Below are 25,305 nucleotides of genomic sequence, written 5' to 3' on the forward strand. Positions count from 1 at the left end.
GAATTGAGTAAAATGAACAGTCGTATTGCTGTAACGATCTAGTTATTAAATTTATTAGAAATGCCTCTACCCGAATCAAGGTGCAAACAAGATCAGATGCCAAAGTCAATAGTATGAGTTTTATTTAATGGTAAATGTGAGGCTGAGAAAGAGAGATAGAAAGAAATAGGAAAAAGGAGGTGGAGAAAGAAAAAAACTGACAGAGAGAGATTAAAATAGAAAAAGTGTCACCAATGTGGAACCTGGCAGCATCTCATTGGTCCAGTTCTTCTGCTTTTCTTGGTGATGAAGGTCGTGAAAAACAGCCTCCAATGGATTAATATGTGTTCAGGAGATGCCCAGGCACCTCCCCTGGGGAGTCTTTTGGGACAGGCTCTGGATTTGTTGCCTCACTTGGCTCATGTGCAGTCCTCTGGTGATAGAAAAGGCCTCAGGAGTAGTTGGGGCATGACTTTGGGGGTCTTTAGTGGTTTGTGACCCCTTCTCAGCTGCCTTTCATGTGAGTGTTCCATGTGTACGTGGTCTTCCCAGAGCAAGGGGGTTTACTGCTTTGGTTTGGTGTGGAGAGATTCCACCATCACACACCCAAAATTCTTCTCCACCACCCCCTGAGCCCAGCTAGGGCTGATTCTTAACACAAATGCATTCTTTTTTCCTGAGCCTGATTTACTTCTCCTCAGACTTGAGATGATTAGACAGCAGTCTTAAGTCCTCAGTCACAGTCCAAATTTCGGTCAGGAGACATTGGGAGGGGAGGCTGCCTCGGTGGTCGCAGACAGGCAGTTGCTTCTTTGCGGTTTGACAAAAAGTCTTTCTAGGATTTTGACGATGTTCAAGACATTACCAGCATTTCAGTCTATCGTAGTTGTGATGATACTTTAGCTGAGAACCTTTGACTGTTGCCTAGAGTGCAGTAGAAATATATTCAACACTCCATAATGCTTTAAATTGCTGCCTTCCTGTACAGTAAGACTACCTAGTAGATCTGCTGTCTCTCTGTTTATTTTAGTAGTTGTTTTAAGGGTCGTTAAGGGCTGGGTTTTTTAGCTGGTACAGAAACCCACTTCGTTCTGTTCCTTCCTGTGCTGCAAAAAGTTATTTGAGGATTTTCTGTCATTTCCCCACCCACCCACATCAGCCAGTTGATTGTAGTTCAGTTACAGTGGATGGACAGAAAGCAAAAGCTGACCTGTCCAGAATGGGAGATAAAAGGGAATACCCTATGCTCAGATGTGGAAGCCAGTTGGCAGCAGCTGCATTAAATTCTTTTCTCAGTACTTCAGAGAAAAAAAAATTCCTATGAAAAATCAAGTGTGTTAAAAAGCAGAAAGCTTAAGGAGTGATAAGTAAATATGACTGAGGTTACAACACACTTCTGGTACATTTTATCCTAGAAGATCTCTAAGGACAGTTGAATAACCTATCTGTCTTATCTTTAAATATAATCAGTATAGATGACCCTTAGACCATGCCTTGAAAATTACAGTCCTTTACAAAAATACTATTACTAGAATTAAATATACTGCCAGCTGTTCATCACTCCATACTACAGCATAAGACCAGGAGACAAGAAAGTAAGTTTTAATAAATGTTTACAGTTGCTGTCTTGAAACCTCAATCATCTTTTCCTTTTGCTTACTTACAGAATGTATATGCTTTATTCACACACATCTTTTCTGTTCCATAAAAGCAAATCAGATTTTTCAGGGCAAAACTGCTGTATGAACAGTGGGGAAAAAAAGTAATATTTCCATATTTGTAATCTCCTCTTTTGTTTTCTCTTACAATACTGGTTACTGTAAAAGCTTGATAACTGGTGGATTACAAACAAAAAAAAAAAAGAAACAAGACTGTTGGTTTTGGCAGTATATTTTTGTAAACAAGTGACCTAAATTGAAGCAGAAATTCTAACGGGAAAAAGACAGAGAACCAGAAGACTTTAGAATACAGCACAGAGCAGAGTCCCCACCAGATGGTATTTTTAATAAATTTATCAAGCGGATATAAAAGATGATAATGAACATTCAAAATAGGGAGTGGCAGACCCCCTAGAGAAAAGAAACAGTATGGCACATTCTGCACTCTTCAATTAGTTAGAGTCACTTTCTAATTAGCTGATGTAGGGAAGACCACAGAATTATATTAAAAACACACCAAGACAATTTCTGTGTGGTTGTTAAGGAGTTTGACTAATCAGGGAAACATCTTCGTAGGAGGTCATGGATTAGTGCAGAAATCTAGATGTGAGAAGGAGCGGGATGATGCTCGGAGGGCATGCAGGCAAAATACTGGATGAACTGAGCTGCACTGCATTCAGTCAATGCCTTACATAGCTTGGAATATGCCATGGAGCTTCAATATGAACATTGATTTTGACACTTTATCTTTGACTCATTTTTTTTTAATCAAGATTTTAATAGCTTCCTCTTCCTACAAAAAGCAGCCATACGTAGAAGATGCTTTAAAGCCTGTATAAAATGGATACTCAAAGAAGTACCCTTACTCCCAGAGAGGAGGGGAAGAAAAGGAAGTCAGGGCAAACTTTATTTCGATGCCAGTACTTTTAGTTTGCATTGTTAGTTTTTGTTTTATTCAGATTGTTCCCAGTGAAGTACTTCTAATGTCTACCACCTGCTCCCAACAAGAATCTGAGAATTGTTGAATGCCTCTTTTCAGTAATTGAGGAATCAAGAGATTTGTGGAATAATAACGTGGTGGATTTAGTAATTTTTTTATGAGCAAACAGAGGTGGTAGTACATTTGATAGCACAGTAGATTTTTCAGAAATGGTTGCTTTTCCACTGCCTTGGATTATTACTTGGCAACAAGCTTGCTTTTTTCCCCCAGGGTGTGTTTTACAATGTTTTGGTTGGTTGGTGGTTGTCCTAAGATTATGCTCCTGATACCAGTAGGGCCCTTAAAACACGGAATCCCAGCTCTTTGTGGAAAATTATCTCTTTTTTGCCTGCTGGAGACTCATACAATAGCTCTGAAATTTCACATAGCTGTGTTTCAGCCATTTTCAGATGTAGTAGTACTCTAAATACATATTTTACAGGCAGCTATTAAAAGTATGTGATTAAGTTATCTGTGTACAGCAGGCTTAAAATGGTGCAGATTGTTTGTCCTTTATCAGAGGTTGACACGCAAAATCTCAGATTGTTTTTTAATGCAACCTGTGCTGAAAGAATTCTTGTTATCATTGTATGAACAATCAGAGCTTCTAACATTTTCCCTCCAAAAAACAAGGGCTCAGCAAGCAACCTTGATTTTCACATGTTCAGAGAGCATATTTTTCAGTCTTGTTAATTTTAATTTTTTGATTGAGAGAGGGAACAGAGAGAGTTTTAGAAGCTGAGGAGGTTAGCTAGAAACTGAGCTTTTTAGGAAACTGCTGGACCTGATTGGGGCATGTAGGTTGGGGCATAAACCCAATGGCTTTGGGGGTTTTATGTTATCTGTCATCTTGCTGGAAGGGGACATTCAAAAAGCTTAGGATTCTCTCTAAGTTACAACTGGAAAGTGCCATACTTGATCAAATGTTAACAAAGGGAAATAATACGTAATTCGAAAAACAAGTGTTGAAGCACTTATAAAACAGGGCTGGAAGAATACAGCCCAGATCAGCACTTTAAATTATCTCCCAGTTTTTGTTTTGTCTCTGTTCATTTTTTCTTTTGGGGGTAGAGAGGGAAGTTTCATCATGAAAACAGGAAGAAATTGTTTTAAAGTTTCTGAAGTTTTACTGGACAAGATATTTTTTCCCAATTGTATTAAAAGAGTACTTTCATATTACCAAGACTGAAATCCATCTGTTAATTTACCAAGCTATTCTGGGATCAATGCTGTAAAAACTAGCTGTATCACTTGTTCATAGTTCACATTATATGAGTTAAATTTCCTTCTGTTGATCACACTTTGAATTTTCTTTTTTTTAACCAATCCTTTCCCATCAATAAAGTCCACTGGTATCTGAACTGTTTTCTGACTGTGTGTCTGTCGTCTTTATGTTTTTAATTCACAGTTCCTACTGAAAATGTTGCAACAATTGCAGACTGTGCCAGTGTGATTGAGGGTGTAAGTCGCAGTCGCAATGCCTTATTGAATGGAGACACAAAAAACTATGATTGGGATTCTGGATACACATGCCATCAGCTTGGGAGCGGAGCTATTGTAGTACAGCTAGCACAGCCCTACATGATTGGATCAATACGGTAAGAAGGTTTATTTTTCTCTAAATTAAAGGCCGCAGTGAAACTCTCGCTGAGCAGTTATTGTCTTTAGAATATATGACATTTGGAAACATCTTTAATTAGGGGACTAGTTTAGTAGTTGGGATTTGGCTTCTTACTTCAGTATAGTAGGCGTGTTAAAAATTAATGTGTGAATTATTTGTTGAGATACAGCAGTGCGATTTCTGAAAATGTTGCATTACAGAGGCATAATAATAGTAACAGTCAAATTGTAAGATTAAAGTTATATACTTATTTTAAAATAGAATTTAATTGCAGTCTCACTTTTGGTTAAGTAGGTGAAATTCCTCTTATCCACTTCATTGTGAAAATGATTTTATTGAACAAAATCATCACCTCCAGTCAACCAGATTTCCTTTTCACTACACAATTAGTGCTAGTTCTTACTTGAACATGAAGAGTATAATAAAGGTACAGTAACCTGAATATTCCTTTACGGTGCTGGATTAATGTGTGTGTTTGGATTCGGATTGAAGTTCATTGGGCTCTTTCTACAGTAAATGTCTCTATACATATGAAGATCAAAGTGTTGGCTAACGTAGAGACTTAGGAAATAGATTGGAGAGTGGGATTTTTCACAGGTGAAGACAAAAATAATCTTGCAAACTTCAGATTCTCTGACCATGAGTGTTTGGGGTTCTTGTTTCATAAAATCAGGCCTTGTCTTTATGGCATCATGTTCTTTGTAAATTTAGAATATGTAATCAGGGATGTAATTTGTATGCTCTGTGGCAATGAAATAAAGAGAAAGATTTCTAAGTTCAGTGTATTAGTGAGCAAAGGTTGAAACCCCAGGTAAGTATGGCTTGCAACAGAGATCATGTACATAGGTACATATTTCTAGGAGCTCAGTGCAGTCCACCTGTTAGAGCTGCCTCTTCAAAATGACTGATGAGCGAAGTGAGACTTGAAGGCTCTTTTGTAACTTTATAATTTCTGTTTTGTGTGGTTTGGGTTTGGCCTGTGGCATTGTTGTGATGGATGTAAAACTTCATCTTCAAAGTTTAAACTCGGACATCTGGGCAAATCCGTTACCTAACAGAAGTAGTATTTTGTCTGTGTGCCAGCTGTAGATGTTATGCATAATCCAAGTTTGGCTTTGTTCTTGCTGAAACAAGTTGAATAAGTGTATTTGGTAACTTTCCACACTCAGTGTTTTATGCCTTTTAGTTTGATGTTTTTAGCGTTCAATTAAGTATTGCATCTCAAGTAGAAAACAAGGAAAATGCAGCACTAAGATTTCTTAAAATAGATAAATGAAATGTAATTACATCATTTTCCTGCCACTTTAAACTTAAATAGCAGCAAAGACCTTGACCACATGAAGGAGTAAGACAAGAAAATAGTAATCAATATTCATAGTTTCTCAGTTCATAATCTGTCTTCCTATCTTACTGTTATCTGCTACATTTCAGTTGGTGAAAAGTATCATATTTTCCAGTCAGTGAAAAACCTGACTTTCCTATATTCAATAGTGTTTATTCTTGAGGGAAGATTTTTAGTAAGTCTTATTATTAAATAGTGAGTTGGGTGAACTAGACTTTTGGTTGCCAAGAAATAATAATTATATTATCAGCAAGAATGTAGAGCAAATTAAAAAAAATAACCCAAACATTACATAATTTAAAACTAATAGGCATTTAGTGATTTATGTGGTATTGGATTGTACAGCTACAAGGTCAGAATATCGTCTTTCTCTGTCAGTTTTTCTGCATGTATAGTAAAAACCAGATGAATAGCTTACTTTAGGAAAACAACAATGTTATCGTATGAGATATCTTTTGACAGAGGAGGCTACCTGCATTGCCTAGAGACAGAACTCTGCCTGTGGGTTTGGATTCTAAATGAATAATTAGGAATTAAAATACATATCTTTTTAGTTCAGAAACACAAATTTTCCATTGAATATATTTGTTTCAGAGAGGGTAAATACATGAGCCTTTGAAAACAGTGGTGTCTGCTTTTAGTCTGTAGAAATCAGAATACCGCTGGTGAGAGGCTCCAAGACAGAATGTGTTACCATGGCAACTAAATTCTGAGAATGAAAAAACAGAAGTACTCTTGGTACTCAAATATGCCTTAGAAATGTACAGAGAGTTTAATGTTTCAAGAGTATATATTTGTGTGCATACTTTCTGCCAAAGTCATTCCTTGTCCTGAAATCTTAGCATCCTTCATGTTGGAAGGGACTTGAGGGAGAAGACATCTAGCCCAGCTTGTTTCGCAAAGGGTTGTCATCTATGAAAAAAGAACATACCACTCAGGGCTTTATGCACTCAGCTCTTGAAAACCTCCAAGGAAGGAGATTCCACAACTTCTCTGGGTAGCCCATGATAACCTGCTCTTAGGTTAGTGGTAGTATTGGCAAGCACTGTTAGGTTCCTTCCCAACCCTAGGCCTCCTTGGGCTAAACAAGCCAATTTCCGCATCCTCTTGCACAGTGTGTGTGCTCTGACCTCATGGCCATTCTGATGGTCCTCTGCTGGAATTGTTCATATCTACCACTTAATGGGATCCAGTATGCCAGGTATGATCTAACAGGTGCCGAGTAGAGAAGAATCATCTCTTTCCGTTGTTCAGCTGGCTCAGTTCCTGTTACTGCAGCTCCACCATGCTTCGTGGCTGAGAAGGCACATGGGCAACTAATGGTATCTTCTGTTCAATTTGACTCAGGAATGCTGTGGGAGACCATGGGGAAAGTTTGTTAGTATTTAATGCTTCTACAGGTATTTGTATAAAAATTTGGAGCTCTTGACTTACATTTCAGAATTTCTGAGTAAATTTTGATAAGATGTAATGACAGTCAGTGCTCAATTGTATTTTGTAATAGAGAAGACCTGGAAAACACAGAGGTTGAACTAGATGACCTTTAAAAGTCCCTTTCAACCCAAACTGTTCTATGATTATGTGGTGTTTTTTTTTTTTTTAAATGATTGTAACTAAATATTGTCTTTTAGATTACAAAATTTAAAAAAAATAAGATTTTTTTTATTATTATTATTAATACTCGGAACAGCTTACAAGATATTTGCAACAGTTAACAGAGAAAATTCTAGGTTAGATAGTTTTCCCACGTAGTTGCCTGTCTGGACACAAAATAACATTCTTCTTTTCTTCTCTGAAAAGGCCCTTCCTTACAAATGACAGAAAAAGTGTTTAATTAGGAAGAAAAAGACAGCGATTGTTGTGTGCAACATACTTAATGTATTTTAACTAAGGCTAAAACTTTTTAATATTGAAATAGCTGTCATATCACAATAACTCTCTAACTCTCCCTGCATTTTTCTGGAATAGAAATATAATACTATTACACTATGGTCTTTGCCTGATTTTTCCTATGAATTTAAAAAAAAAAAAAGAAAGAAAACAAAAAAAATAAAATGGGATCTGTTATAGTGTGTAGGGAGACAGAATTATTCTGTAACAGTGATTTTAAAGTTAGAATAAATGGAAATATTTTGCGTCTTTAGGAACGTACATTAACCATTTATTCAAGTTTAATTTATTTGAAGAATTTATTGTTAATATGAATACATGATAACTTTTCATATTCAAAGTAATTCTTAAATTAACAAACAATATCAATGAAGTTTTGCTTGTACCATCATAATATACATCTTTTACACTTTCTGATTTTCCATACCACTTCTGCTTAGGTAGCTTTTCTTTCTTTGCTGCTTGTTTTCTGTGCTTGTCTGACTTAAAAGTGGAATCATAACTCAGAATGAATGATCATAAAAACACTTAGCAAATGTGCAGGAATTTTGTCTCCTTTGTAAAATCCCAAAGAACTGGTTTCTTGCAGGATAACTACTGAAACATAAGTATCTGCACAAAACTGAAGAGGTTTATAGACATCCAGAGGCAAAAATGTCACAAATATTGTATAAAAAACCTCCTCCCATGCTGTTTTAGGTTTTCTTTTTCTTCATCTTTCTAGAAGTGTCACTACATCATGTTTTCATTTCTGTCTTTTGGGTTTTTAAGGTATGCAAGTGGTTTATGAACACAGTATGATCAAATATTTATGCCATATATTTAAATAGTGACTTAATAGTATTCAGGAAACAGGTGTCGTCCTGTCAGATACACAACTAATAGTGTTTGGTATTATGCCAACACCTTGAGTACCTGAAGTCATACAGCAGTCTGAACTGAGCAGTGACGATCTTTTTTTACAGAAATCTAGGAATAAAAAGCAAGCAGAGACAGCACAAAATGCTTGTAGAAACACAGAACATTCAATCATAGACCAACACATGCCATTCAGGGATATACTGTTTTAAAAAGGGCTGCAGCATCTTTTTATGTAACAGGTAGCCAATATAATCAGTTTCCCACACCTGTAATATGAAGTTTTATTTATATTTTTAAAGCTTTTGTTTTATAAAGTGATGGATTGTCAACATGTGATGTAAATAATGATGTCATATTAAGTTACAGGCCTAGACTCTAGATACCCAAAGAAGAAATGTGTTTAAATCTCACAGTGTTGCAGGGTGTAAGCTGGGTAAATCTTCATTTGACTTTTCCTTCTTAATCCCGAGGGCAAGATTTACTAATGAGCTAATTTAGCTTTTTCTTCTAATATGGAAAGTCCTAAGAACATGAGCAATTTTTCTATAAACAGATGCATTTCCGATGGGTATAGTTCTGACTTTTTGACTGGGGTATTCTTCTTCCTGTCATTTAATATCCATCTTAGAAAAACATAGCTTTTCTACAAACGTTTAGCTTGGTAATTTGCCTGGAACATACTGCAAAGATTATTGTACCTGGCATAAAAGTGGCCTTTGTGCTCAGTGTGCACTGGTGAATATTCATGTTGTCAACTGAAAGGTTTTCACTGCTTGTATAGAAAGGCTTTCAAACAGAGTAAATTCCAAATAGGTTCTATTGTCAGACTCCCTCCCCAGTCTTTCCTAAGAAAGCTACTGGAGAAGAAATAACTTTTAATTTTCTTTCAGAAGTACCAAAGAAACAAAAATCTACATTTAGCATTCATGCCAAGTCACTTTGGGAAAGATTCCTCCAACTGCAATTACTCATTGTTTGGTTTGTAATAATTCTAAGCCATATGCTTTTCTAAACATATTTAACTTGGGCTAGGTTGTTTCAGTAGAGAGAAATTCAGTAGAGAGAAATTGTAAATGTCCTGTTAGCCTTTTGCTCTGAAGCCAAGCCAGTTGTGGTTTAATTAGAGTATTGTTAGTTGAAATTACAGTCAACCAGTGTGCTTCTGATATTCAAACTCTTGATCATAGCTTTGAAAAACATGGATCAAGGAAACAACACTGAGTCCCCATGATAAAAGGATTCTATTGAAAAGCATAATTAGCTACATTTTAATAGACTTTTTGAAAGAAAGCAAATTTATGACTGTTTTTACTTTTCCCTCTTTTTATCATTTAGAAGACTTGGTTTAAATATAAATGTTAAATCAATTCAGGACATGTTGATTAGTAGTAGTTACCAAATACAGGATTGAAATCAGTAAACCGTTTTTAAAAGAAAATAAGCTTCTTTCAGTGTCTTCAGTATTTGGAGACCTTCAAGCCACAGAAAAGCAGAATGGGGATGATTTGATGAAGGAGCAGGGTTGAAGTTGGGTGGTTTTGTTGTGGGGTATGGGATTTTATTTAGGTCTTTCATGGTGCCACAGGCAACTATTTTTATTTTTACTCAGTCAGGTCTGAATCTTTTAATCTGCAAACAGACAGTATTAATATGTGCTAAAACACTTGTGTTAAAAGTGTTTTATTTCAGCTTCTTAAAGCTGCTTTTGATAGAATATTATTTTTGATAATATTAATGAGCTAGATTCAACATCAAGGGAATTTATTTTGAATAATTACTTGTCCACTAGACCTAATTCCACTTTGAATGCTGGGATTTCAAAACCTTAAAAAAAAAGTGCTGAACTAAATTGTTTATCTCTGTGCTTGGCACTGGTGAGGCTGCACCTCAAGGACTATGTCCAGTTCTGGGCCAAATATCTCTTACAACGGGGCAATATACCCCATATAAAGAAAAGTAAAGAAGATACATTTCCCAGATGTATGTTTTGGTACTTAAACTAAATAACATCCCTGATGCTTTAGGTCTTCCTCTCTGTAAGACAAGTATGGAAATCAAAGGCTATTAAATATGTTATTTAGTGCCCTTCCTAAAGAGCTGCATGTTTGTTAGAATAAATATGGAATGAGCCCCTTAAGACCTTTATGGTCTTCCTTTTTTCTTCTGCCTTTGTAGGAATTTGTTTAACAATTCGTTGCCTTTTTTGTCATATTCTGATGAACCAGGACTGGGAATTCCCATTTCCATACTCATTTTTTAGTTTTGTTTTGTGTGGTTTTTTGTTAAATGTATTTATGATATATTTACCAAAACCAAGAGAATGCAGTTAAGAAGACAGCTTAATCCTTTTAAATCACCCGATTCTTTTTTTCTATTCCCTCCTAAGCTGACCTGTTGAGACAGATCTTCATTTTGTGTTTAAAGCAGGCAATGCCACATGCCAAATAAATTGAAAGTAATTTGTTGAATGTAATAATAGATTAATGTTCTTAAGATGGTTATTATAAGCCTGTAAGTCTATTACTGGCCTTAGGCTAATAAGAATAGAGACACAGTAGTTTGAGATGGCAGAAACAGTAAAGACTTCCTTGAGTGCTAGAGGTACATTCCAAAAGAAATAGTTACATTTATAAAGGATTAAGTGGAGAAAATAAAGGACTGGAAAGCTTCTTTACTTATCATTCAACAACTTGTTCATACTTAGGTTGCTACTTTGGGACTGTGATGATCGGAGTTACAGCTACTACATTGAGGTTTCAACGAATCAGCAGCAGTGGACTATGGTGGTGGATCGCACAAAAATTTCCTGCAAGTGAGTTCAGTTTTTTTCCACTTATTTGCACAAAGTAAGAACTGAAAACTGGGTTTTCTGGTGGGTTTTTTGTTCAGTACTTATATAGGTTACTGTGAAAAGAATGATCATTACATAACCTGTAGATTAATACAGCTTTAGAGGGTAACATCTTCTAGTATAACTGAACATCTAGACTTTCAGACCAGAATCAATTTCTTAAGAACCACATCAGTACTGGATCTTCAGATTATCAATTGGATTGTTCATTCTTAGAAACAGTCTGCCTACCCTACCCTTGATTTTGTGATCACTGGAAGTTAAACCGTGTTTTTCTGTAGATCTCATGTTTATGGTGACCCCTGGCGTCAAATCACCCTGCCTTGGGAAAGGTGGAAAGAGAGGGAAGAGAGTATATTTGGTAAAGGATTTTGTTAATCGAGTGTCTTTCTCCCCTGTCAAAGCACATAAATGTATTGTATGGTATTTGAAGGGAGTGGGGAGAGTGAGGGCAGGGACGAAAGCATAACAGGCCAAACAGTTACCAAAGCTTGACCTTGTCTCTGTTCAAAAGCAGAGTACCTGACTTATGCGTTGACCACTCTGCTTTTGAAAAGGACCCTTCCATAAAACAAACACGCTTCTTAAACAGAGAGAAAGAAGAGAGAAAAACTGTTTCATTTTCGTTTGAATATTTAAATCAGGACAAATCAGGCATGAGTATTCTCCACATGCATACTCTCTACTGGCTTTTCTACAATTTCTGCTGATGAAACCTATTCTTCTAATATGGATGAATAATTTAGTGTTGGTAGCCTTCTTAAACCATGTGATCATAGTTACAATTCCTAGCAAAGAATGACCTATATACTGGTCATGGGACTGAAAAGCCAGTCTGAAAATTTATACATTATGTATCCAGAAGCCAGGTATGCTCAGCATTCAGTGAATATCGACAGGACATGATTTCCTGTCTAAGCCCCAGGGAAGCTCAGAATTATAAAAGCCTTATTTTCCTCCTTTTCCCCGAGTAAGTTTTCTATAAGATATGCTTTCTTTCTTGGGACAAAATTGAAGTAATCACCCCCACCCATCTTGTATTTGTGCCAACCAAAACAAAATTGATTTTACAAATTCAGAGATGTATCTCAGTTTGTCACATTGAGCGAGAGAATTATTCAGTCCTTTGTAGCAACGCTGCTGACACACGTTTTTTTAAAGTTTATATTCCCTCTCTTAACAAACAGTGCGACTCAAATGCTTTACAATGTGCTCTAGGCACGTTGGTGAAGGAGAACTTGACACGTCCTTTCACTGTCTGTAAAGGGCAGGGTATTGATGAGCAGAAAACCTGTGTTCTGCCTGCAGGTCTGGAGAAGGACTAAAGATTTAATCATTCTCAAAGACATCTCAGCGTAATAGATAAAATTCATCTTTTTGTCCGCCTCCAGCAGTGGGAGAACTAAAAGGCTGAAACCACAAAGGAGAGAGACACTCAAGCATCTTTGTGCATTTTTTCCTTGAACATTTTGATACTAAAAGCCTGTAACAATCAAAAGAAGCACTTGCTTAAGTATGCACAGTGCAGGTGAAATAGCTGATTGACTGCCCAGTTCAAATATCTTCACACAGTGTTCAAACCACACTTTTTTGTTTGTTTTTTTTTTTTTTAAAAGCCTTGACCTTGGGCTAAGAGAGATGCATACCTGAAGTAAAGACAGCTGCCTTCTTGGGATATACTTCAAAATCTCGATTCAAACCATAGGTGCTCTGGAAGTTCTCAAAGCTGTGGCTGCAGGAACCATTTTCATGTGGATTAGAGAATTGCATTTTGCCTAACTTCTTACTCTGACAGATACGTGTTCAGCTGGCATAAAGCCAGTCTATAATCTTGTGAAGTTTGCAGACACAGTGTCCTAGCACTGTCCGTAACTATCTCCTCTAAATAAATACAAAGGCTGGTCAAAGGCTGGTCATAAAGCTTGCAGAGTTCACTGCATGCCAATTTTCAGGTGATTTCTTTGCATTTGACAGTGCTTTTTCATGTTCAGTTTATATCTCTTGCCCTTTATGATCAGAGAAATGGACTTTTTTTTTTTTTTTTACAATCACATAAAACTTAATATGCGTTATTTTATTTTCAGGTATTATTTGCAGAAATGCTGAAATTACTCAAAAAATTACTTTTATGGTAATGGCAGATGGATAACTCTAAATAAGTATATCATAAAGAAAAATAAATGTTTAATATCTATAAGGTCAGTCAGAGCTGGACCATCATTTTTTCACTGAAAAATACTGAAATACAGTACTATGACCTAGAAAGCCATACTCTTAGTGCTTTAAAACAGTTGAATGTAGAATGAAAGAAAAGTCACCCTTCAATGACTCATGCACTGAATTAAGGTCCTCACTTAAAATTAAGGTAAGCTTTCAATGTGGTAATAGAGACATCTTAATGAAGAGGAAAAAAATGGAACCACTCACTGCTAGGAATATCTGAAGAAGTGACTTTTTGGGTTAGTTTCTGTAATTTAAAAAAAAAATCTCAAATTGAAAACTTGAGGGTTTTTCCCATGAAAACAAACAAGTTATTTTCATTTTATATAATTTTAACAGCAGCAACAAGCAGAGGAGATAGTTGGATTTTAACCAAAATTAACAGATGCTAGTAAGGTGGAGGTGGTACAGTTTTTTCTGGTTTACTGTCATAGTTTAAGGATGAAGATACTCCTGTTGGATGCGAGGGATTTCATGGTTTTTTTCTATGTGTTCTTTCTCTTAGCACTATTACACTGGTATGTTATGCAAACAGCACAGCTCAAGAGAAATCTGCCTCTGAATGTCTTTTAGTCGAGTGATTCACAGACTTCCCAAAGAAAAGCAGGGATCAAACTCAAGCCGTGTGCCTGGGTTTGACTCACTGTCAGGTTTAGGCAAACAATTAAAGATAGCTGCATTCAGTAATCTTCTTTAACCAGACTAGAGCATAAAGGGGTAGAAACCAGAGTACACTCATCTCTTTCTGCGTTGTATGTTTCTGAATGCTGCACCCGTCTCTCACCTGGATGAAACAGAACATACCTTTTGCTGATGTGGTTCAATTTTGCAACTGTTTTTTGACTCAGCCAAATCCTGATTTTTTTTTTGATTAATACTTTGACACACCATCCCAAAAAGGACTAATCTTGTATTAGAAATTATCTTCACTTAGACAAGAAGTAGATATGTCCTTCCATGGGACTATGATTGCCGGTTTGACAAGTGCCTCTGTGAGCAACAGTCAACTAAGAATCATTATACATGTATTCATGTCAGGCTAAAATATGAATTCTTTCTAAAAACTATGCTCCAAATTACATCTGATTCTCTACCAAGTTCTGGAGATGTGAGTGCAACCTAAGTGGTTGATAAGACCTTAAAATCCTGAGTTTACCCTAACATTAGTTCTGTGCTTAATATGCTGCAGTACACTGCAGAAAAATAACTCACTTTTCAGTATAGGAAATGAAAGTTGATGGAGTTAAAACACAGGAGAATATCACAGGAGCTCACGTTTAAAGAGACAAAATGTTTTCACGATGAGAAAATTTACATTACTAGTAACATTCTCTATTTGCTTTCCTGTCTTCAAAGATGTATGGGTAAGAGGTGTTTCCTTTGCTGGCTTTCAGTCTGCCTGGTCTTGCAGTGGAGTTACAGACTTTCATAAGAGTCATTAGCCCACTGTCTTGCAAGTGTCCTGTGAGGTTTCCAAATAATTTTGCTCAATCTCCGGCACAAGCAGTAGGATGAACCATAAGGGTACCAAACACAAACCTCAACAGACACCTTAAGGGATGAGGAAGTGGCAAACAAAACAATGAGAAAGAAAATTAAATTATGTTTAAACAGCATATATTGGTTTTGGCAGATTACTGAAGCATGAACTTCCCCTTTAAACTATCAGTGTGCTGCTTTGGGTTGTTTTAATGGCATTTTTAATGTCGTCTTTTGTGTAAATTAATAATTCAGTGCTCAAAGGCAGGAACTGACAGGCTACTCCTAACCTTCTCTTCCCAGTTTTAAAAGGCTGAAGACAGAAACTGGATGTCTGTTATCTTCACAGGGGAAGCTTGTGTACCTTCCCTAAGTGAGAGCCAATTAATGCATACTGGTTGTGTAATTGACAATTTTCAGATGCTCTGTGGAGGCTGGTTTTTTTTTTTCTTTTCTGCAATAAGCTGTTTCTCTCTACACAGTATGACAGTAATGAAAAACAGTCGTGTTCCCTTCTATTTTTAAAAACATTTATTATAAGTGGACTCGAGCATGTTAGTGTTGAACAACAGAGACTTGAACTTGTTAGAAGGATTTGCTGACAGAGTCTGAAAGTCAAATGAAAAACAGAAGATACCAAAGGCCAGTAGGAGAGTCAGACCTCAGAGTTAATGACACTTCTGATAAAATAAACCCTGCAAAGACAAATACAAAGCAGGCTGTCACAATGCTCATCAACTCAGTATCATTCTTTAAAGTTCTCCTGTGTAGTTATTGTGAAATGGATCTAATCCATTGGCAGCAGGCATACCGTGTTCAATTCCCCAGTAGGAAAAAAGGATCTAATACTCTGATAGAATTTGGAAAACAATGAATATTATTTATGGATCAACAGTTATAAGGCAGTTTGTATCACCTGTCTGTATGACTGGTTTGGGAGTTTATGATTTTCTTCTGGGCATTACCTCGTTTTTGGAAGGTTTATAACATACAGCATTATATATTGTTTGAAATTTTATGTTATTCAGGATATATTGCTGTTATGATAAATGTTTAAAAACTTCCAAACTTAATTTCATGTTTCCATTGTTTGTTATCTTATATAACAGCTATTTCAAATTCTGAATCTAAGCTCAATTCTGAGAATTTTCTTCTGTAGTACTTCTGCTTTAAACAAGTAGTACTTCTGTAGTACTTCTGCTTTGAAGTGTGTGAATACCTTTCCTCATAACTGCATGTGGCACATTACTTACATTTGTAGCTTCTTATACTTAGCCACAAACATAGCAGCTTTTTCCTCCTGTTCTCTTCTAGTTCCTCCACTTCATTGCATGATCCCATCTCTAGAATTCCCTCACATCCGTTTTCATTCATCATTCTGCTCCGTAACCACTTGCATAGGACTTTTCACTCATAATAAAATGGCTGCAGTATTTCTCAGCTCTTTTGCCTTTCCTATGGCCTCTATGCCTGCATCACTTTTTCTGATGCTTCCCATCAGTTTTGCCTGCCTTTCACACTAGAATAAGAAAATAACATTTTACCTAATTTTTGTGTAGTCCTTAATTCTGTCTCATACCTCAGTTCCTTTTAGCCATCAGCGCGCTTGTAGCAAGCGTGGGTAGAGCCCTTTCAAATCTTCGTTCGCGAAGCCTAGCCATGATGACCTCAGTTCCTGAGTGGTGGGGTGAAACAGGATAAAAGGAACTGCTCTTGTACCTGTGGTGTCAAACAGAGTATTTTGACTGTACTTTGTCCTATTTTACATGAAGTCGGTTTCACAGCAAAACCATTCTTGTACCTCTTCTGTCAAACAGGGCATATTTCAACTGTGGTTCATCCATAGTTGAAATACACTTCACGTGAAGCAAATTTTGCAGCAACTCTGTGAAATCCAGATGCCTGCTCCAGGGTTGACAAACTCACTGTAACCACATTCGTGCAGTGCAAGATGAAATATGTTCAAGCAAGATGTCTGGGAAATTGCTACATTGTTAAGCTCAATTTCAAGTCTCACTTCACAAAAATAAACTAAGAGTTCTCATTAGTCTGTTCATTATGCTGCTAGTAATGCCTACTGGAGCAAGTCAGACAGATATAAAGGGTCATTTTGTGTAATTATTGAGCTTTTAAGCCCTGCACGATAAAGGCATTGAAGAACATGTTTTTCCTTATGTTTATATGCTCACATTTCGAAAGATTCTAATAAGGCAAAAGAAGAAAGAGACTTCAGCTTCACAGACCTCTCTTATTGAGCGCAAAGAATTAAGATTTCACAGAGAGAAAGCAGGGTTTCCATTTCAGAGCATTAGGAGCCTCTCAAAAGTGTGTAAACTCTGTATCTAACGTTTCATTTGCTAGCTTTTATTTTAGATGATTCTAGCTTGATTGAAGAAAGATCTAGCTTCTCTGAAGTTGTGTATCTTAACTGCAATTCAGGATCACAGGAAGGTTTTCAAACTGTTAATTGGTCTTTTCTCTTTTTCACTTCTACCATCAGTTCATTGTGTTTGCTTTTCAGCCACAAATATACATGAATCTTTTGAACAAGCCTTGAACAATGTAACAAGAGTTGCAAAGTGTCTTAGTCTCCCTTGAATGTTTTTCCGTGCATTTGTTTCACTGCAGCTCTACATGTGCCACGTGCATTAAAGGTTTGCTCTGCTCTCCTTTGCCATGTGGCTGGCATGTTCTCGGCTCCTCCTCATCCACATTACTGTGAGGAGAGTGGAGAAAACACCATAGTAACTCCAACATCAATTTGGATGTTAGCTCAGTTCTCCCTCAGAGAAAATAAGCAATACCCAATAATAGCCACAGTTTCAGTACCTGTCTCTTTTAGATAAGGGAATTTTCCCCCATGGCATCTTAGACTTGAATGTCTCTTTGGAGGCCAGTAAAAGCTGTGAAGTTAATGATATAAATAGATGTATGTATTACTAATATAATCTAGAAAAATGTGGTAATTATAATTATAATCTAAAAAAGTGGTGATTAAGTATGTGTAAAATATCACTGCATAGTCTTCTGTTTAAAATAAAAATCAAAGCAAACATTCATTTACTTTCAAGAATTATTATAATTATTACCGTATTGACATTTCAGTAGAAAATAGACTTGCTCCTCTCAGAAATTTGTAAGTTCTGTTGTTCTTCCTCTGTGACTGTTCATACATACTATGAATACTTATATATCCCCCTCCAAACATTTGGGTCCCGGTTTGATCTATAATATTAAGCAATTCTGCAAAAGCCTGTGGTCTTAAGAGGTCCAATTGTTGCCAACTTTGTTCAACAGTATAGAAATTCTAATTTTCTTACTAGGAGAAGAATACTACTGCTGTCTTGCATCCTGTTAAGCAAAGGGTTTTTTCCCAATGGTAACAGAAACAAATTTTCAGCTGCGTCTGGTTAAGGGCTCAACAGTGCAGATCACTGCTTTTATATTATGGAAAGATCCTGTGGCAGCACCTGAGATTGCCTTCACAGTCATAAATTCTCTCTTTTAAAATATCTGTGCATGCATGCACATACCTGCATGCATGTAGACACACCCACATATGCAGACTCTTAGCACCTGTATAAATAAATATTTCTACAAAATAGTTACCCTAATTGTACATGTCTCCTGTGACACTCATGCATTTCTCTGCCTGAGATGAGAAAGGAATACCTGATGCTTTACCTGTTGATTTGTGGTCATGTTCATTTACTTTGAATTTTGCTGTTGCATAAGTTAGTGTAATAAACCAATGAATAAAAAAGAGTTCATGGTCTGAATGGTAAGTTGCTATTTTGTCTGTAGCCCTTTCTTACAGGTAAAGCTATTAAATAATATAGCACTTGTTGACATCTTGTATAGTCAGGAGGCCAGTCAGATGTCAGTCTAGAGATTTGCCCTAACTACGTTGTTGATACTCAGGATCTAATTTCATTAAAACTCTGGAAAGTACACATTTGATTATGCTGGCTGAAACAGGTATGGTCTTTAGGGTTACAAATATCCTGCATTGAGATTTATGCAGTATTAAGCCATTGATTTGTTCACAGTAATGTTTTTAGCAGGACAGATTATAACCATGAATCACAAGGCTGAAGAATTATTATATCTTTAGGTTCATCCTTTGGGGATTTCTGCCCTGTGTGGTATGTGGTCTGGTTTTTCTAGAATAATTCTTCATCAAGTTTTTTTTCATATACTTCAAGGGATGGCACTTTCATTCTGCTCTTTGCTTTTCTATTACACTGAATTCCGACAGTAAGGAAATTTTTTTTCTCAATACCAGTACAGAACATCATGTTACCTAATTTCACTATGTTATTTTTCTTCTGTCCTTGTAAACTAATTTTTCTTTCTTAATGAGTTTCATATACTTCAACTACATAAAATCATTCTACCTTTTTCCTGTTACCTTGGTTGCTGCTTAAACAAGTTTTGGCTGATTTTGTTTTGTGCTCTTTAATCATGAGTTATGTTTCCTTTGTTTTCATATTGTATTTGTGAATTTTACCCAGCTCTTTGTATATAAATTTTTAAGGCATAGAGTTTCTATCTAGATATTAAAATTTAGTTTATCAGACACTATTGTAAAGGCGTTACTTTTTTCCCGTTCTATAACACAATAAGAGAAGAAAAAGTTGTATTTGTTACTCTTGTCTGTCTTAGTTCACTTTACTCTCATGTCTAAAATTACTGCAGTCATGGATTCAGGTTCAGGGGTTTTGTGGGCGAGTTTCAGTCTGAGGTCACAAGGATTTCTTTTCTGACCTTGAGGTTAATAGATAATTCAGTGTGGTAGTAGAAAGGGTAACAGTTTTCCTCCCTTCCATTACCAAACCTCAGTATGCTTGTATTGCTGTTAGGAGGAGGCACATGCTGATTTACTTTTTTTCACTGTTTTATTCTTCTTAGAGGCTGTGGTTCAATTTACTGCATTCCTTGGAGGTTTGACATGTCAATTAGATGTTATCGACAGTAATAGAAGGGCGGTTGCTGTAAATGTGAAGTTTTTACGAGTGGCCATGAAATTACACCCAGGGGAGCGTAAGAGACAAGTGCGATAAATACAGTGTTAGTGTTCACGCTACAAAGAAACTGATTAATAGGGAGCATGATTCTATCTCATATCTCTGAAAGTATTGTTTATATATTTGTTATTAATCAACTATTCCATTGGTATGAGGAGTTATATAATAAAAATAGCTTACAGTCAGTTGTAAGGTTTATGGGCGGGAGAAGTCTTCAAAGTTGAAAGCATCCCATTAGTTGTATTACTGGGTATGTTATTGTACTCGATGACTTTTCATATCTTTGCTACCAATGTGAACATCAGGAACAATGACTGTTGGTAAACAGAACAAAACCAATTCAAACCCCAGGATTACTCAGGCTTGTCTTGTGCACGTGTGCTCTGGTGTACACAGAAGTAAGATGAACTCACAGGTCAAGTTACTCAAGTTCACAGCCTTTGTCCACTGCCAATACCATCCCCTAAGGATTTATGTGTAGATACTACATGCACAGTTCTTGCTACAGCATAGGAATTTGGCCTGTGGCATTCTGCTAGAAAATTGCCAGCAAATTGCTAATCATTTAATTTTGTGTAAGATTTTAAAATATAGACTATTGTTGGAAGTACAGAAAGACAACCTGTTGAAATTGAAAATATGTGTAAGTAAGCTAAATTATGTGAGCTTATGCAGGACAAACACTGCCTACTGTGGTGTACATATTTGAAAACTGATTACTTCATTTAGCTAGAAAAATAATTATTACATTCAGTTTTACCATAGTTCAATTTGACTATATTTTAACATTTTCTTTGTGTAATATTTTTTTAAAAAAGCAAACTTCAGCACTGAAACTGTAAAAGCAGGTGTTACTATAAGGAGTCTTTCATGTTAGAAGCTTTATGAAGATGTCAGAAAGTCAGTATAGACTTTATGAATCTATTTTATGTCAGAATTTTCATTGTAATAGGTCTGTTTCATCAAGCCCACATTTGGTTTCTGCAACAAACCCTATGTAATAAAATATTTGTAGCTGTTTAAGAAAGTGTTCTTATGGAGGACAGATGTTTTGTTTGGATTGGTGTGAGAGACCAATTATAGAAACTGCTATAAATAACTACAAATTTAGTTGAGATTCTTTCAGAATTATGTATTCCTTATGGGAAGTATATTTAGAATAAAAACATTTGAGTGGAAGTTTCCCAAAAGGTGTGAATATGTGTTTTTATTTGTGTGTGTATATATGTATATATATATATAAAGCTAATATATAAAGCTATTATGTGATAAATACTGTGATAGATGACTTTTAGTATTTATTATATTTCTATTAACCATTTTTCTTACCTCTGTTAGAATTTCAAGTCCTTTTTGGTTGTTTATTTTGTGGTTTTGGGTTTTTTTTTCACTATCCTAGATAAAGTATATTTGCTAACTCATCAATAGACTATCACATAAATATAGCCAAGATGTATTATTAGGTCAGATTTTCCTCTGTCTCTGAGAGAAGCAGAGAAAAAGCTGTTACTTCGAGCTTGCACCTTCCTTGCTTCCTTAGAAGTCTCATGTTTGACAGACCGCCTTTTGAAAAAGTGCTATTGTGGTGATTAGCAGAATAGATAGAAAGTCAGTTTTAGTTGAGGTAGACCAGGGGTAGAACTGCACTTAATTTGACTTTGATTTAAAAACCAAAATGTTGATGACCTTTGATTCCTCACAATATTTTCTTTCTCATGCTTTGTCTTCCTCCTCAGTGGCTTGGGAGGCTGGATGGCAAAGGGATGGCTGAGCCTGCTACGCAGTCTGACTTCTGCACTTTATGGGTCTGTCTCCCTGAATTAATATGTTAAATTACAACTGGAACAGGAGAGGAAGCATTACTTCACTTTATTGTTTAGTACTGTTAGGGTGGAAAACATGGGGTTTATAGACAATTTATAAGGTAGCTGTAGACCTCTTTTGTATTCTATAACAAAAAGTAACTGTATAACAATTACTTTTATAGCATTTTTAGTGTGCACTTCTATGTTTATAGGTACTCCATAAGAGAGGTTAGGATGGTATTCATTAATAGAACAGGGGTGTAACATACCATGCAGAACATGCTGCGGTGCTTCTCGTGTCTCAGTCAGCTTGCTGATGTGTGCACACAATTTTTTATTTGGTACCATCACCTGCTGGTTACGATCTGTCTTGTTTTTATCAGTGCAGTCATCAGGCTAATACATGGAAAGACAATACAACTCTTCTTTCCTTTTCCTGTCATTTGCTCTTATAAATTTCATTTTTAAAAAATGTAGTCACAGTTGAAGAAGTTTGCATTCAAATAAGGTAAGAAGTATTTCATTGATTACTGTAGAATGAGGCTTATGTTATCAAGTATTAGAAAGTAAAATGGAGGTTACATTTGCTTCCCAGTCTGCATTGCTTGTCTTTTTGGAGTGAGAAACAGAAAATGGAGGTTGTATGTCACCTTGGAAAGTGAGGAGACACGATGTGCACACTGAAAACATACATGCTTAACCTAAAGCAAGCCTTGATATGAATATGATATGGTTATAACAGCATTTGAATGTTAATTATATGTAACAGCTTTCTCTTTTGTCTGACATCTTTGTCCTGAACTTGGTTTCAGCTCTGACTCATGATGCTCTCCTAGCCCACAGTGTGGTAGTATTCTTTAGTGCCTGTGGCTCATTGGAAAACCTCAGTAAAAGATAAACTTCCACTTCTTTCTCAATTTGTTCTTTCCAGAAGAGAAGGAAATAATGGGAAAGAGTCACTATTTAGGTCCTATTATATGTAATAAATCTTTAGGAAGATAGCAGCTTTTCTTAGAAATAACTAGGCAAAGATTCCAAATGCTGAGAAAAACCATCATATTCTTTAGGAGGTGAATTGCTATTTTGGAACTATAGATTGTTTAAGCAATAGCAAGCTATTGGACATCAGTATTTCTTGCATTTTTCTTGCAATAGCCTAATAAAGAAAAAAGACAAGAGAAACATGAAAGTAGAGCGGCTTCAAATACTTTTTTTTTTCTTCCTCTGAATAGAGTATGGTGAAGAGATTGTGAGATGCACAAAGCCATTGGGTTTTCAGCTGTTGCTGTTGGAGAGATGAAAGCACTTGGCCCAAGAGTCTGTTTATATGTTTGAACAGAGAAAGTGATTTTATTGCAAGAAGCTCTGAGTGAGACAGGCAGAGTCAGAGAATAAGGGAGCAAAAGATAATTATCTAAATTATGTTCAGGCTATTATAGAAGACGAATATAGTTAAAATGTAATTAAATATGACAGGCTCACAGGATGCAAGCATGGCTTTGGAATGCTAATCACCAATTACTGCATCTCCTTAGGGGAGTTGGGTAGAAGAAGAGAGTTAAAAGTCGGGTGGCTGAGGTGAGATGTAGAGTGTTAAATAAAACACTGTAGGACTGTAACAAGGCTAATTTCTTTTGGAAAATGGAGCTGTGGTATCGGGGGACATTTGCTAGCCAAATAACTTGTAGTGCTGCATTTCAGCTTGAGGACCCTGGTATAAATCTGAGTAGGCTGCTAGTCCTGAGTCTTCTCTTATAGGTGTAAACCTCAGCTTGAGATAGTGATTATTTCTGTTGTGAAAGTGATGACCTGAACTGCTGCAGATTGAGCCAGCAAATCTAAAATAAATCAACTAGCGAGACAGGTGTTGAAGCAGAAAATAAATCGACACTGCCTGAATATTTAATAAAGCTAAACCCCCAAAAATGTATTTGTTAGAGGGTCACTAATAAGGACTACAGAGATACAAAAAGTACCAAGACAGCAGTGTCATTTTATGAGAGAAGTAAATTCTGCTAGCTTCTTTATGACTGTGTCCTAGGTAAAGACAGTGAAAGTATTGCCACCAGTTTGGAAGATTTGTTTGTTTGGCATATGGGGAGTAAAGGTGAAGAAATGCCATCTATTACACAGAACTATCTAATCCCAGGCTAAAAATGAGGTGCTTTTGATATGCTTTAAATGCTGCTGTTCCTGGAATACAGTGACTTATATGTGAATCAATGGCAGAGTTATGTATAAAGTTTGGAGGAAATTTTTGTAAAGACCATCAAAGCGATTTTGAGAATAGAAAGAGTAGCTCTTGTGAGGAAAATATAATGTGAGCACATATGCATGGCAGGACTAGACAAATGGTGTAACTACAAAGTAATTTGCAAAACAGAACTTCTACAAAGAAGCTGAATATTACCAGCAGAGATAACTAGTAGTAAAAAAAGGAAGGTTGAAAAGAAACTTAAGGCTTACCCACGATGTCCTTAATCAAGGAACACCATTGAACAATTTTTATGGCCTGACAGATAAATAGAGGTCTTAGTGAATTTGTTATATCAGCAAAAAATGCAAAAAGAGGTCAGATATGCCTTGATAATGTTCTGTCAGTAATCTCTTTTCTCATATGGGTATAGTTACATGCATAAATTATCTCTTTGATGCATAATTATATCTGTACTGGAGAGCTATTGCTTTGCATATATTGATGTTCTCAAATGTACTGTTGCAGCCAAATCCATGAAACTTTCTAGTGAAGAAGGTTTGCCTTGCTTATTTCAAAAGTGATTCTTCACAAATCCATGTGGCTTGTTTTCTATTTTGCTTTTTTTTTCTTTTTGCTAAGGAAATAAACTAGAGCCCTAATTTTCTCATTATACAATCAAGTACTAATTCTCTAGTGGCACTATTCTTGAATTTTAAAATAACTCTTCTACAAATAGTCTATAATTTTGATTTTCCAATGGGAAAGGAACAAAATGGACACATAGCAAAACAGTACATATTTTTGGGACTGAATTTATTAAAAACCCTATCTCCCTTCAGGTCTCACATCCTCAAGAAATGTTTTTACTCTTTTCCATCATGTTTTAATATTATTAAAGAGGTAATTATAATCCAAAACTAAGAATAGCATTGTAGCAGAAAGTAAGGGCTTCTAAGGAAGTGGGATGTGGGAGAACTTGAGAACTTCCTGGATGAGCTGACCTGGAAGTTTGTTGTCAAAATGATCTTCAGAGACCTTTCTCTCAAACCCTCTTAGCATCTGTCATGCTCTTCAGCTCTGTTTCCAAATAGATGCATCAGCTTTCTTGTTATCACATCATAGGACAGACAATGGCATTAACTGCCATCCTTGGAAAATCTGCACTGAGCTCTTGCAGTGTTTGTTTAACTGGTGCTCAGAAATAGTAGAAATAAATAGAAGAGCCACTTCTATTCTATTCTATGATCCCTAATTAATATAGTTTCTTGTCACGAAACACAAACTCTGCCTTAGTGTCTGGGAAGACATAGGCTGTTCTTAATAACTTCTTTAGGATTTTATACTCTTTTATTTCAAATAGCTTTAAAATATTTTCATAATCACTAAAAAGGGAAAT

At 36.1% G+C, this 25,305-nt stretch overlaps 1 protein-coding gene across 3 annotated transcripts in view; it reads left to right on the forward strand.

Annotated features, from left to right (window-relative positions):
- The window catches only part of BTBD9 (BTB domain containing 9), a 152,035-nt gene that overhangs the window by 70,864 nt on the left and 55,866 nt on the right, over positions 1–25,305 (forward strand). For all 3 annotated transcript variants that reach the window (XM_050316241.1, XM_050316243.1, XM_050316242.1), the window contains 2 exons: positions 4,025–4,214; positions 11,035–11,142. In XM_050316241.1, coding sequence (XP_050172198.1) covers positions 4,025–4,214; positions 11,035–11,142 — 298 coding nt within the window. The remainder of the gene's footprint in view (positions 1–4,024; positions 4,215–11,034; positions 11,143–25,305) is intronic.

The sequence above is a fragment of the Myiozetetes cayanensis genome, unplaced genomic scaffold (genome assembly GCF_022539395.1).
Source record: "Myiozetetes cayanensis isolate MyiCay16 unplaced genomic scaffold, myiCay2020 scf2-11, whole genome shotgun sequence".
Taxonomy (NCBI): domain Eukaryota; kingdom Metazoa; phylum Chordata; class Aves; order Passeriformes; family Tyrannidae; genus Myiozetetes; species Myiozetetes cayanensis.